General features: G+C 53.5%; 1 protein-coding gene across 5 annotated transcripts in view; it reads left to right on the top strand.

Moving 5' to 3' along the window:
* FLNB (filamin B) overlaps window positions 1-5,953 on the top strand; it is a 137,518-nt gene extending 131,565 nt beyond the window's left edge. For 4 of the 5 annotated variants that reach the window (XM_037137388.2, XM_037137387.2, XM_037137386.2 and 1 more), the window contains 3 exons: window positions 2,122-2,340; window positions 3,237-3,440; window positions 4,327-5,953. In XM_037137388.2, the coding sequence (XP_036993283.2) occupies window positions 2,122-2,340; window positions 3,237-3,440; window positions 4,327-4,514 (611 nt within the window). In that variant the 3' untranslated portion in view covers window positions 4,515-5,953. Of the gene's footprint in view, window positions 1-2,121; window positions 2,341-2,716; window positions 3,214-3,236; window positions 3,441-4,326 lie in introns of those variants that run through there. The other variant, XM_037137389.2, reaches the window with a different exon arrangement.
* Window positions 5,954-14,958: the final 9,005 nt, after the last annotated feature.

Here is a 14,958-nt window from a genome sequence, read left to right as displayed (position 1 = left end):
GACAGGCCTCGTGTTTCAATCCTGCTCTGCCACCCTCTAGCGGTGGGACCTCCTTCCTGTTAAATGGGAATAGTGAGGGAACCCCCCCAGCAGGTCTTCCCGGTAGCTCTCATCCTCTAATTCCTTATTTCCCTTTCCCCACAGTATCTTCCCTGCCTTTTGGGCCCTCACAGGAGGAACTGGTTTTTCTCAGGAGTGGAGCAGCTTGTTAAAAAGAGCAGGGCTTCCTTCCACAGCAGCCAGGTCTCATCTTCCCTTTAAAAATACCTTTTGCCCCCTGCCGATGTGACTCACTGGCTCGAGCTCTGGCCTGTTGAACCAAAGGGTCAGCAGTTCGATTCGCAGTCAGGGCACATGTCTGGGTTGTGGGCCAGGTCCTCCGTAGGGGGTGCGTGAGAGGCAACCACATGTTGATGTTTCTCGTTCTTTCTTGCTTCCCCTCCCTCTAAAAATAAATAAATAAAATCTAAAAATAGCTTTCCATGTCACTGTATTGCAGCTACCTCCTGGGAATGCTGTCCTGCGCACTTTGCCACTGCCCTTCCCACACACGCACTGCAGCAGCAGCAGCAGCAGCTCTCGAGGGGCCTCTAGGCTGCAGTTCAGATGCAGAGTCGAAGTGGGGCTGGGTTGGGGGAGCTGAGAGGAGAGCCTCGGGAGCTTGCAGAAACAGCTGGGTTGTGTTTGGGAGTTGCACGATAGCAGCTCCTTTGTTTTATTGATAACCAGAACAATAGTTCTTTCTCTGGTCTAGGAGCTATAATTAAACCAGAATAGTTCCCAGCTGGGGCCTGTCCAGGGCTCTGGAAGAAGCACAGCCTGCATAGGGCTGGTATGCCAAGGGTGCCCCATAGAGGGCACTGTAACAAGCATATGGCTGGTGTCTGAGCCCACTGCCCAGTGGCCCCCACAGACCACTTTTACCTGTCTGTGGACTGCAGAGAGCCTAGAGGGAGGGGGCTTTTGCAGGGACTTGGACCCAGGCAGGAACACTGCTGTGGTCATCGGCTGGCACTCCTGCACAGTTTCCTGCTGTGGTGATACAGATGTTTATGCAGGAGGTCCTCATGGGCTGGGCAAGAGGTAGGGTGTCCCGGGGCTGCAGTTAGGGCATCCAGGGCAACCACACCATCATCCAGTGGCTGAGAGAGATGGGCCTGGGCTCCGGAGCCATGCAGACTTGTTCAGATCCCTGCTCTACCTGCCCCTCTGCAGCTATGACAGGCGAGTAGCTGCACCTCCCTGAGCCTCAGTGCCCTCTGTTAGCACAGGATCTGGAGCCAGAATGCTGCCAGCGGTGCTCAGTTAGCGGCAGCTGCGGCGTTGGTCCCGTTCTTGTTGCTGGTGTTATTCACAGCAAAGGCGGGGGGAGGGGTGTGTGCAACAGATCCTAGTGGCTGCTCTGGTCTCCAGCATGGTGTCTGGGTCAGGAAGCCTGCAGGGGTGTTCAGCCTTTTGTCATCTCTGGGCCACAATGGAAGAAGAAGAGTTGTCTTGGGCGACAGATTAAATATACACACACTAACAAAAACAAAACCAAAAAATCTCATAATGTTTTCAGTAAACATGCGATTTTGCACTGGGCCGCGTTCATAGCCATCCAGGGCCTCGTGCGGCTCGAGGCCGTGGGTTGGACACCTGGCTGCATGAAGAGGAGGGAAAAGGCACTCAGATTCCTTGGCTTTTCCTAGTCCACCCAGAGGAGAAGGGAAAGGTCAGAAGGGCCCATGCTTCCCCACCTACCCTGGAGGCGGAGCTGGGCCCTGGCAGCTGAAGCTGCCCAGGCTCACATTGACCCTCAGGCTGCTCACCCTTGGCCACTGCTCATGCCCGAGGACAGAACTGGGTGTCCAGGCGGTTGGTGCTGGTGGGTGAAATGTCAGCCACACTCCTGCCTGGGCCTTGGAAAGGGACTTGCCACCCCCAGGGCCTGAGGTTCTCCGTGCCAGGATTCAGAACTAGTGCTGATGAGTGCCCACGCTGCCAAGGTGGTCCCTGTCTGAGGGATCCTGTGCGTACCCCCGTGACTGCTTCATTGCCCCTGGAGTATTCCCCAAACCCTACTTCCATTGTTGGTCCAGAACATCAACATGGTGTTTATTCCGTCTTCCTTTCTCCCAGGGATCCAGTCGGAGTTTTTCATCAACACCACCCGAGCAGGGCCGGGGACATTATCCGTCACCATTGAAGGCCCGTCCAAGGTTAAAATGGATTGCCAAGAAACCCCAGAGGGGTACAAAGTCATGTATACCCCCATGGCCCCTGGAAACTACCTGATCGGTGTCAAATATGGTGGGCCCAACCATATTGTGGGCAGTCCTTTCAAGGCCAAGGTGACAGGTAATCAAACACCCTTGAAATGACCCCCCCCTTCCCCGTCAGAATATCAACAGAGCTGTTCGATGGTAGAAACGGGATGATTTTAGATATGTTGAGTCTACTTCGAATCCTGAATGTAAGGAAATGGTAGGTCATGTAGAAGTGGGTGGTACGTGTTTGAAACTTGCAAAATAAGGAAGTAGAACAGGTGGGCAGAAGTTGAGGAAGTGTGTTATTAGATGGTTTCCATCTGTAGCAGAAAAAATGTATTTACATATTTGAAATCTCATGTAGTTGAGATTTGCAGGTCAGGGCCTGAAAAAAATGCCTTAGTTTCCCTTCACTTTAAAAATAATCACAAGTTTTTACTAAATTTATAAAAATGTGCCTCCTTCAGAACACTGGAGAAAATACCAAACAGTAAAACTACCTCACAGCCCCCATGAAGGCGGCCACTGTAAGTGTTGTGGTGAATTCTTCCCACACGTGTCTCTGTGTTTCGTTCACTGTTGTGCAGGTAGTATAGGTTCATTGCGGAAAACAGACATTTGGGTAGGAAAATCATCTCGCGTGCAGAGAGGCATTTTTGATAGTGTGTGTCCTTCTAGACTCCGACACTGCTTGTACCTGGAGTACGTTGTATGAGTGGAAATGTGTGCATGCTAGCAGGCGGCACGGGCTATGGAGGGGGGATTTCCTGGCCTCGTCAGCCAAGGGCTGACTCGTCTGCTTGCACAGAAAGCCGGAACCTAGTTAGTTGTGTGGGGTGAGACCCCAGGGGGTTTTAGAAGACATTATAGGTGTGAGACGGGGGGGGTGGTGGCTTTTGGATTCAGGTGTGGGGGCACTTGCTTCCTCTGGCTTAGAGACACACTGGGTCCGCCGTTCATGCCTCCTCCCTCCCTTCCATGTCCTAGGCCAGCGTCTGGTCAGCCCCGGCTTGGCCAACGAGACCTCGTCCATCCTGGTGGAGTCGGTGACCAGGTCCTCAACAGAGACCTGCTATAGTGCCATCCCCAAGGCATCCTCAGATGCCAGCAAGGTGACCTCCAAGGGCGCAGGGCTCTTGAAGGCGTTCGTGGGCCAGAAGAGCTCCTTCCTGGTGGACTGCAGCAAAGCTGGTAGGCAGCCCCATCCGGCTGGAGGGTGGGAGTGGGGCAGCTGAGTGCCCACTCTCCCATGTAACCCAGCCATTTGCATGTAACCATGTTATTACCCTGTTTTAAATGACTTTCTTTAGCCTCTTGATTTTTAAAAATAACCTCAAAGTAGATAGGAAAGGTGGCATTATCCTCATTACAAATAAGCCATTGGAACGAATAACTTTTTCTGCCACTAACTGCTTCAAATTTTCTTGCAGTTTGGATTTGGGTGTTGGTTTGGTGTCACTGGTCAGCTGCCTGGTCTCTGGCATCCAGCCCATCTGCACTGGGGGCCTGGGGAGCTTCACCGCTCACTTGTCCCTTCCTCCTTCCTTTCCTCCCTCCCTCCCTTCCTTAACAGCCATATGACCTTCGGAAAGTTACCAAATCTCTTTTTGAAAGTCAGTTTCCTCTTCTCTAAAATTGAAATGATAACAGTACCTTAGATAAAGTTCTTATGAGAATAGCTGAGATCAGAACAATCAACACCTGCATAGTAGCCCTTATTACAGGTGCCAAGGGCTTCACATACAATCCTCCTCTAAACCTCGCAATGGGCCCATGAGGTGGGTGCTAGTGTTACCCCACATTTACAGATGGGGAAGCTAAGATGAGGAGGCGTGAAGTTCCATGTCCAAGGTCACCCAGCTTGGAAGTGTCAGGGCAGGGATTTGAACCCACAGTGTCAAGATGTATGAGTCCTGTTCGTAATCATCACTTCTTCCACTTCTCAGGTCCCCAGCATCACAGATGCTCAACAGGCAGTACCTGGTATTATTCCTTTGGCTCCCATATCCCCTCCTCTTCCTCTGCCTTCTGGGATGCATCCTCAGGGAATGAATAACCACCTTCCTGTGCCTCCTAGGTTCCAACATGCTGCTGATTGGGGTCCATGGGCCCACCACTCCCTGCGAAGAGGTCTCCATGAAGCATGTGGGAAACCAGCAATACAACGTCACATATGTCGTCAAGGAGAAGGGGGATTATGTTCTGGCCGTGAAGTGGGGAGAGGAACACATTCCTGGCAGCCCCTTCCACGTCACGGTGCCTTAAAACGGTTCTTGTCGAATCCTGGGAGGAGTTTCTGGTGGTTGCTTTTGTTGCTTATTTGTAACTTGTTTTATACAAACTCCTCTGGCCTGTTCGTGGGTCTGAAACCTCATCCTGAAAACATTGCCATTTTTAAGTGCCTTCAGAGAGAAATCCTAGACTTGACTCTTTAGGGTTGGGCTGGGGACTCAAGAAATGCAAGCTCGTTCAATGGACTGAGCAGATCTGACCCCTTGTGGCACAGATCGTCCCCTGCAGACAGACCAAGAACACAGGCAAAGGCTGGTGTTAAAAAATGAATTGGGCACCAATCTATGAAACCAGACTTGGGGAGAGGCAGGGAAGAAGCGTAGACCCAGTTTAGGTTGTCATTTAGCAAAGTAGATGGCTTAAAACCAGCTTTGTCTCTTCCAGTGCCCCCGTTAGATAAGAAAAAGGCCTTTAGGTGGACAGCATTGTTTAAACATCTCATTACCACCCCACGATGCCCTGTGGCCTTTTTACAACATGGAGGCAGACGGTCTGGCTGGCTTCCTGCCGCCTCTGCCCTCAGTTTGCCGATTTCCCTGCCAGGGCAGGATGTGTGGCCATCTTGGCAGCCGTGTTTTTGTTCTTGCTCTTAAAAGTCTGTTTTAGCCGCTGGGTCTGAGGAAATTCTGCAGTGAAAAGCAGCCCCACACTTGCCAAAGATCCCTCTTTTTAACCAACACTAGCCCTTGTGCTTAACACATGCTCCAGCCACTTGTCAGTGTGATGAGCCTGGGAGTGCATGCCTCAGGGGAAGTCTTCCCGTGCCTGACTCCCCACACCCATCCCCACCCTGCTCGGGGCCACTTTCTGGGAAACGAGTATTCGATAGGAAGGGACGAAGCTCCTGCGGACTTTTGGTCTGAGGGGTGGGAAGGGCAGCAGCTCAGGGGCTCTTTACTGTTCGGCAGAAATAGTAAAAGCTACATGGCTGATGGTGGCTGTGTGTTTGGCTCTCACCACATGTCATCCAGATGGTTTTTGGAAAGCAATATGCAGGTGTAAGATTCCAAAAATGGGGTATAAGGCATTGCGCACACCCTCCTGCAGAACCGCTCTGGAAAAAGTTGAAGTGTTCAGGGATGCTGGCTGGCTGGCTGCGGGGCCCAGGTGTGTAGTGTGGTCTAGGCAGGCACACCCTTCTTCTGATTTGCTGCTCAGTCCTGAGGAAGTGGCACCCTGGTTGAAGTTGCCTCTGTGCCCGGGACAGGGGGCCGAGGTGGGCGACCTTCACCGAGGGTTAGCAGCTCGGGGCCGGTGTTGGCGAAAGCCCGATATTAGAAACTGGAGCGGCCCCAAGCCTCACGAGAAAGGACCACAGGCCTCGTAAACTGGGACATGGAAGTGAAACTGGAATCCAATGCCGACTGTAAATTGTATCTTATAACTTATTAAATAAAATGTTTGCTCCTTAAGCTCCCCTGGTGTTCCTGGATGCTGTCACTTCTGAATAAGTGGTTTGAGCCTGACCTACTCTTCATCCCCTGGCCAAAAGGACCCCGATTCGTGACCTGTTCTGATGTGACCCCAGCCTCTTTTTGCAGGGGGAGGTGTAGCTCCTCCCCGAGCCCCAGTGGCAGTTTATCCAGACAGGACCGGCCTGAGGCTGCGGGCACCAGCCTGAGGCTGCGGGCACCGGGAAGGGGGCGTGTGGGGAGGTTTGCTGGGACTTGCCCTGGGTAACAGTCCCACGTGATGAAACCCACTTGGGTGAAGGTTATGGTTTTAAAGAGAGAGAGAAAGCCTTTTTCCTAATTACAGGAGAGACCCTCATTTTAGGGAATTTATTCATACAAAAAGCTGTGTCACCTGTCATCCCGCCACCCTTGATCAGCAAAGAGAGGGTGTCCCCTCTCCTCCCTCTTCCTCCGCTGCTCCTTCCTGCTGCGGAGAGCTGCTTGCTGCCTGCACAGCCTGTCCCTAGGCCCTCGCCTCCTCTTCACCCAAACTGCATTCTGTGACAGCATCTATGGCGACAACACTGACTTGGGCTGCAGTGACATGCTCAAGGTCTCGAAGTTTCCATGGGACAGACCCTGGGTCCCACCTGTTTGTCCTCCGGGGAGGGAGCTCTACCCCCCTGGTTACACCTCTGCCAAAGCTGGTGCTCAGAAGGAGGGGAACCCTGGAGCCCCTGATAAGCCCCTGGCAGTTGCTGTAGTGATAGAAGTCCCAGCTGCCCCTCCCCCTGCTCCCCATTCTCCTTTGGGGTTGCAGGGTGGAGCAAAAAGCAGGGAAAATACTTTTTTTGTATCACTTTTTTTTTTAGGGAGAGGGGAAGGGAAGGAGAAAGAGTGGGAGAGAAACATCAATGTGTGGTTGCCTCTTATGTGTCCTGTACTGGGGACCTGGCCTCCAACCCAGGTATGTGCCCTGACTGGGAATTGAACCAGCAACCCTTTGCTTCACAGGCCTGCGCTCAATCCACTGAGCTACACCAGCCAGGGCCTACTTTTTTGGGGGGAGAGGGAAGGCTTTTCAAAAAAAAAAAAAAAGGGCAGGGGTGCTGCTCTGTGTTTCTTCCTGAAACTTCTTTATTGGTCAGGGTGGCGATTTGTTTACCTCTGAGAGAGGAGGGGTGTTGGAGGAGAGGGGGTTCCCCCCTGCCCCTCTGGAAGGATCAAGCACCCTTATCTGTGGACCTGGACTCCTGCAAGGTCTGTGGCCATGGAGGAGTGCAGGCCTTGCCCAGGGCGTCTGGACAGTCCCCAGAGAAGCACAGGGCGGCAGCCGTTGGTTTCTCTACCTTGTTGAAGTCTGGCTGGTTTCTGCAGAGGCAACATTTGACAGTTAACAGAGTGGACTTTGGCATCCGGTGCCTTAGGGCTTTAACATTGGCTCAGCCACTCACTGGCTTTGTGGTGGTGGGGAGGTTGCTTGGCCTCTCAGTGTGGCCCCCTCCGAGTGGTAGCCAGGATCACGTGGAATCCCACTGGGAGCTCTGCATCCCAGCCACTGCCTGCTGCTTGTTAGCACCGGGGGGCTGCGCCTGGAGGTCCCCTGCCAGTTACTTCAAAGACATCTCCGGGTGAAATCGGTGCACCTCTACTGGTCAGCAGCCAGAGCCACTGGGCAGCTCTTATCTGCCCTTGGACTGGCTGCTATGGGAACCGGCTATTGTTTGTACAAACACCTTGAAAACGGAAACTTAACCCTGGATGGCCAGGTGCCAGACTCTCTCTGACTCTGGTTGACTTTGCCCTTTCCGGTCAGGAGCTGACTGAACTGTCACTCTCCAGTGGCGACGGAGGTTAGGCAAATGCCAGATGCCGTCTGCCAGCTGCCCTGAAAGATCCTCAACCGAGGAGGTCCCGGTCCCTTCAAGCCTCTTCCTCATCAAATTTCTGTCTGAAACTCGGGGAAGCAACTCATCAGCAGTGCTGCCGAGGAGGAAACATTTAATCAACGTGTCTCTGTTTCCAATGCACTTGTAAACACTTGGGGCCTTGACCACATGTCTGGTCTTAGGACTTCAAAGGAGTCTCGAAAGCCACATTTTGATGAGTTTGGTGTAAAATGAATCAGGCACATAGGGATTTAATTTCCCTTGAAAACTGCACAGCCTGAAAAATTAGCGGAATAAAGGTTAATGGTAAAATGAGTGCTTGATTCCTGTCAGCCACCCAAGCCTGTGTTTGAAAATGGGGAACAAGATGGTTAATTTGAGTGCACTCTGGCCTTCGTGCTGGGCCAGATGGAAGCAGAGTCTGGGCAAAGGAGTGGAGTCTCTCCAAGCTTGGAGGGGAAAGGGCTTTGTAGTCAGAGGAGTCCACTAAGGAAATCTCTCCCTAGAACACATCTCGTTTAGCTCATTTTTTTCCTCCTCACAATAGCAAGTTGCAACTGGAAAAGGGAGTGAAAATGTTACATCGCCCAAGGCAAGCTTGAATTTGATTCCCCACCCCCCAGGCTTTGTCCTAAGGATGCTGCCCAAACACATGGTGGGAGGAATCTTTTTAAACAAAGGGATCCTTTTTGCTTTGTGGTAAGGCTTTTGTCTGGGCCACTGAACTCAGGAGACCAGCTCATGTGTAAGGAATTTAGGGTGGCCCCCTCACCCCTTTTCTCTTCCTCTGGAGTTCTAGCAGGCAGGCAGAAGACAGGGAATTTACAAGCCTGACTTGTGACTCACATCGAATTTTGGACTTGCTTATCTCCCCAGGACAAAGCTCAAAGATGAAAGAACCTGTGGGCCTTGTATTGCCCACATTACTCCCTTGGCCTTGACCACGGCCTTCCCAAGGCACCAGGGTGCCTCTCTGTGTTGGCGTGGACATTTCAGGGCAAAGCTGATGCTGAACCCTGGCAGGTGATCCCAGAGAAGACCTTGGCAGAGGCATCAAGCCCCGGAAATGTCAGCTTCAGTCCCAGCACAAGCAGCAGCAGAATAGCCCATTGTGTGGGAAACACGCAGAAAGCAGTGGGATGGATGCTGAATTTGGGATCCAGATTCAGGTCTGAATCCCAGTCCCAGTTCTCCCACCAGCTGGAACCCCTCAGACAGTTACCTTCTCTGGGCCTCAGTGCCCTCATCCATAATGGAAAAATAATGGGAAACTTACAGTCTAAGATTAACCTCTAGAAAGTTCATGCAACGCAACCAACCAACCTCCAGCTGGTTGGGCTAACCATTCCCCATCCAGAGCTGCTGGGAGAGGGGCTGAGTGTTGGGGAGACAGCTCTTCAACACAGAGTGGAAGGGGCATCTCAGTGTAGGGGGAGGGCTTTAGGGAAGCCATTTAGAATGGTGGTTGTAAGCATGGGTCAGTGAATTAAAATCTTGGCCCTGCCACGGCCTCCAGAACATCATCTCCCCCCACAGAAAACAATGCTTCGGTTCTCTCTCCAGTGGATTGGGGTAATGGGACCTACTCCATAGAGGATTAACCAACAGATGCATGTGAAGAGCACATCACAATGTCCAGCACATGATCAGAGTGCACGAAATTGCTACTATGGGTATAAGATGCCTAAGATGAGTCTCTGCACCGAGAGCCTCCATTTAGGAATGGGGCCAAAAGCTAAACACTGTGTGCAGGGGTCTGACACAGGGTGGACCCTGGGGATCTGAAGAAGGCTCTCCCTGTGGGCTGTGGGCTGTTCTTGGACCCGTTGGAAGGCAGCACTTTGGGGGCGCCTCTCTGCACCCTCCCACACTCCTTCCCTTGGGGAGCCTGTCTACCTTGCAGTGGCTCCACCTGTTGGTCTGTCTCCTGGGAGGGAGGACTGCTGCCCAGCTGTCATTACTGTGGTGACCACCAGGGGGTCGCTTTGGACTCTCAAACTGGGGCACCGCGGGCAGCCCCTTGGGGCAGAAGGCACAGGGTCTCTGAAGCCCCAAAGAAGGGAACGCTCACCTTTACCTTCTCGCATGCTTGGCTCCCGGACTGACTGACCACCCCGGGGGTGGGGGCAGTTTGGGTCAGGGAGGCTTTCTGGAGTGGTGAGATCAGGCCCCGCCCCAGGGTCCTACCACCCCTCAGCCCAGCTATTACAGACTTTCTTCCCTCCATCCTTCCCGACCCACCCATCTGCAACAGAGCTGATGTGAAGTACCCTCCTCATTGTGAGCCTTCTCCTGAGGGACTACTGTATGCCAGGCAATACCCCGGAGGTACACTGGAGAGACAGATACCGTGTTGGGCAAAGGCAGGCTCTCCAACGGTGAGATATTCTGTGGGTTTTGTTCGCTTGCAGCTCCGGGCACATAAGAAGGCCATCAGTATGGAAAGAATGGTTCTTGCAGCCAGTTTTTAAAATCTGGAACAAAAAGGTGTTTGCACAATTAATCAGTAACCACTGTGAGTGCTCCAAAGGAAATGTACAGACCTAGGTTGTCCCACTTAGTCAGCTGGCTCTGAATCTTCCCAAACTTCTCAAACTTCCTTATAGCCCTCATTTGATAGCTGGGAGGATGGGCACAGAGGGCAGTCTGTGTGCCTCCTTGCCTTTCAGACTTGGGGTCTCGCTCTGTAACAGTCTGGCCCCACTCTGCCTGGCCCATCATGTTTATAGTTCAGGTCTCACCAAAGAGGACCTCCTCTAGGAAGCCTTCCCTGACCACCCCCATTCCCTGCCTCGCCTTCTACCCACCCAGTCGTGAATCTGTCTGTGAAACCTGGAGGGCAGGAAGCATGTGGACTCTGTCCCTCCTCATCTGCCTTTAGTACCTGGCCTTGTGCCTGGCATAGGGTCAAAGCAAATGAATGTTTGTTGAATGAATAAATGAGGACACACCTAGCAGAGTGAAAAGGCGAGTGGCTGCAGAGCATCGTGGGTAAACTGTTTCTCACTGGTACTTAACCCTGCAGGGCCCTGGTCAGCGAGGCAGGGGGAGCTGCTGGAGACTGGTAGGTGCTGCTCTGTGCCACCCTGCCAGTGCCTCTCTCATGGTGCTTGTCACAGCCCATGGTAGAGTTCTGTGTTTGTGACACAGAACATGCAGTTTGGGGTCAATCCCGGTGCGACCATTTGACGTTGCTGAGCTCAGTTTCCTCATCTGGTAAGAAGTCTGTTAGTACGTCACTGTGAGGATTGAGTGAAATCCCTCAGTAAAACCCCAGCTTAGGACCTTGCACGGAGGTACCACCACACACCGGCCATGAGCCCTGGAGCAGGCGCATCATTTTATTAAGCTTCCATTTCCTCAACTAAAAAGGAGACTACGAGGGGCCCTGTGTTCAAAGGGGGTGATCTGAGGTATGTGGAGTGCAGCACAGTAGTGGGTACCAAGCAGGTGCTTGTTAAACAGCCACTGACACACATGGAGGTCCTCCTCCATGCCAGGCGCTGCCCCGAATTGTGACGCACTGGCCTAATGTCATTCTCTCAATACTCCTCCCCATGACCATCCTGTTGTGCCGATGAGGCCATGCAGGTATGGAGTGGCAGAGCTGTGTCTAAGGAGTTGGTGTCCAAAATTGCCAAGGCAAGCCACCCCCCAACCATGTGTCCAGAGCTTCTTGAGGGAGAAGACCAGGCCTTTCTTTGGACTCCCTTGGGTGGCTGGTAGGTACACCCTCCGGGTATGAGGCCTGGGCCCTGAGTCTCTGGGGGCAGAAAGAGGCCTCCTGCCAAACATCCTATGGGTTGTGGTGGCTCTGCTCCTTGTCTGCCTGCACTCTCCTGCACCCTACTAATGGCCCCGAGTCCTCAGTGTCTCTGGCCACTCCTCTCCAGCAGGGCCTTGGCAACCCAGGCCTCATTGGCTACACGTATCCTTGGAGACCAGACACCAGCAGTGCAAACACAGGCCTGAGAACTGTGGGCAAAATGTTTCCAACCTCCTCCAAGCCTCCCCTCCCCTGCCATGAAGGATCTGTTCACTTCTCAGAACCAAGCCTGCTGGCAGGAGCGCATCCGCAAGGAGACTGCTGCTCGAGTCTCCTGGAAGATCAACTATGGCCACCGGTACATCAAGGAGGGGCCCCTGCCCAAGAAGCGGCTCCAGCGGGCCCCCTTCAGCTCAGCCTCGGCAGTGGGGTCCTTGCCTGCCATCAGCTCCCCTGACAGCAAGGACCAGACTGCCAGAGACCAGGAAGGTCCAGGGTCAGCTCTCCAGGAAAGTAGGTGTTCAGGGCCCCCGGCCCAGGGGAGACAGAGGCTTGGAGGCCCAAAGAGCAACTCAGAGTCCGCAGGCCAGACCAAACCAAAGGACTTGGGAATGAGGCAGGTGCCCCCAAGCACCCGGCAGCTGCTCTTCCAAGGCGTCTCCCACGACGGCCAGGGCCGGGCCTTGTACCTCCGGGAGCGGCATCGGCAGAAGCCAGAGGAGAAATTTCAGTACCCGGTCTTGTCATCCTGGGAGTACGGCTGGCACGTGGGTAAGGGCCACCGCCATCCTGCCATTCCAGACCTCTGTGGGCAGGCCCGTCCCCTCCCCAGCCTCGTGCTTCACCGCCCCTCACTTGCCAGCACGCCCCCGGCTCACCGCTCTCTGAGCAGGCCAGCACGGCACACTTCCAGGCCTTCGCACATTCTGGGGTCTCTTCCCAGAATGTGCCTCCTGCCCTCCCTCTGCTGCCTTTCGCATCACCTGTCACCACTTCCGGGAAGTCTTTCGAGAGTCCTCCAGGCAGATTCGAGTCCCTCTGTGCTTCTACCACCTTTTGAGTCTGCAAGAGCCCTAGGCCCATTGTGCCACCGTCCATGGAGTATCCATCTGGCCTGGTGAGCCCAGGGCTTCGTAGTGAGCTTTAGTGAACTTGACTGATGGTCCCTGGTGGCTTCCAGCCTGGAGCAGCCTCTTTTCGGACGTGCTGGTACTATGGAATGAAAGAATAAATGAATGAACATGGACTAGGGAATGAAGTTCCCATTTGGAATCAGAAAGTGTGAGTTCATATCCTGGCTACACCACTTCCAAATTGTGCGAGCTCAACAAGAACCTTAACTTCTCTAAGTCTCAGTTGCCACATCTGATAAATGGGAATGAGTTAGTATCTGCCTTCCTGTGTCACAGGGTTTTGGGGAAATCGGGTAGGAAATCACCCTGAGAAGGAATTATCCTCACCAAAGCCCCAGGGGTGGGACAGAGGGTGATTTGGAGGATCCAGATCCTAGCTCTGCCCCAAATGCATTCGTGAGTGAACAGGCCCGGGGGAGTGTGACTCAGTTTGAAATTAGGAGGCCTGGGTCTGAATTCTGGTTTGTTCATTCATTCTTTCAACAAATTTATTGAGCACCTGACACACGTCAGACGCTTTGGCCCTGGGGTACCTCAGAGAACATGACAGACACAGCTGCTCACAGCTGGCGGCCGACGACGGATGGGTGGCGGCCGTCGGTGCTGCAGAGCAGAGCTTTGTCCGGCTCCGCCGTGCACGGGGCCACCTGCGAATCTCGTTAAATTGCAGATTCAGTTTAGGACGGGGTGAGATCCGCATTCCTAACCAGCTCTCCAAGGGCAGGGATGCCGCTGGCCCGTGGACACTGGAGCATCCAGTCTATAAGAAGGAAACCAGGAGAAGGAGAGGGAGCCCTGGGGGGCTGCCACGGGAGACACGGCGGTGGGGGGGGGGTGTCCGTCAGAGTCCCGAGTGCATCTACTCCATCGGCTTCTTCTGAGAGGGACCTGACACCCTGTGCTCACAAACAGAGTCTCAGTTTGGGCACCGTGGGGGTCTCCCCTGTTCTTCCCTCCTGCCTGGCCCGCAGCCCGTGCCCACTGCCAGGCGTGGGCCACCAGATGGAGCAAATTAAAATACAGAATGCCAAGTTACCTTTGAGTTTCAGGTAAACAATTTTCTTTAGCATATGTATGTCCCAAATAGTACACTGAAAAATTGTCCATTGTTTATCTGAAATTCAAATGTCGCTGGGCCCAGGGAAGCTGGTCCTGGGTGTCCCCTGGGTACCAGGGTGGTGCTGAGTCCAGGGCAAAGACTCTTTTCCTCTGTGGTGGTTCTGCTTGAGCCCGCGCTTACTCTGAAACATCCTGGAAGCGCCTGGCCTCATGGCCCTAACCCAGCCAGTTCAGGGGCCAGGCAGGGAACAGATGACGGGCCTTTTGTTGACCACCTCTCCAACCCCCCCAGCATAGCTACAGAGAGAAGTTGTGTTTTCCCAGAGGAAGTGATGAGCTATAGGAAAAGGGGGTTGAAGGCATTGTCTGGGCCCCAGGGGGGTTTGCCCCAAATGCCCCTTTCCATGGAGAAAGCACCAGTCTGTGCCTGGAATATAGTAAGTGCTGAACAAATGGTGATTGGCATTATTATTGCTGCTTCCAACAGGCAGGATTTGCAGCCCATGGGCATTTGGGGGGATAGTTCAGACTTGGGTAGGACCCTGGAGGTGGTCACCATAGAGCACTGGGATGGGTGGGGTGTCACCAGACAGGGGGAGCAATGTGATGAGGGGTAAGTGACCTTGGGGAAGAGATGGGGTTAAAGTCGTTAACAAGTGGAATGGTCTGTGTGCTGCCCGTCAGGACACATTTTGGCCCTTGAGCCAGAGCAGATTTCCATGCTACGCCAGGCACACCCCTTAGTTATCAGACCCTAGGGAATAATGGAGGTGCTACAGTAGAGGTCAAGGGGCAGAGAGGACAGTGGCCCTTTTTAACTACAGAGGATTTCACTGTTTTAACGGTAGCAGCTGCAGCGGCCTGTGCCTGACGACCCTCAGCCCTTTGGGTTAGGGGAGGGCTGGCGGGAGGCAAGGTGGCTCCTGCTGACCCAGGCCTTTGTTCTGTTCCAGGGGACGCCATGAAGGACACCAGGTCTTCAGTGTACTCCAGGTCCCAGCCCATCACACAGACCTTTTACATTAAAAATGGCGTCTTCCATTTTCCACGGCAAACAGACCAGCTAATGTGAACTCCCAAGAGACTGAGAAGCGGCTCCTTGCTTTCCCCTCAGTCTGTCTGGATCCTGGAGAGGGCGATGCTGCCGGTGCCGCCTCCCTGATGTGTGTGGCCCTG

Source organism: Artibeus jamaicensis, unplaced genomic scaffold, assembly GCF_021234435.1.
Source record: "Artibeus jamaicensis isolate MK-2021 breed Jamaican fruit bat unplaced genomic scaffold, CSHL_Jam_final contig_519, whole genome shotgun sequence".
Taxonomy (NCBI): domain Eukaryota; kingdom Metazoa; phylum Chordata; class Mammalia; order Chiroptera; family Phyllostomidae; genus Artibeus; species Artibeus jamaicensis.
Note: the sequence above shows the minus strand (reverse complement) of the source record. Positions and strands in the feature narration are given on the sequence as shown.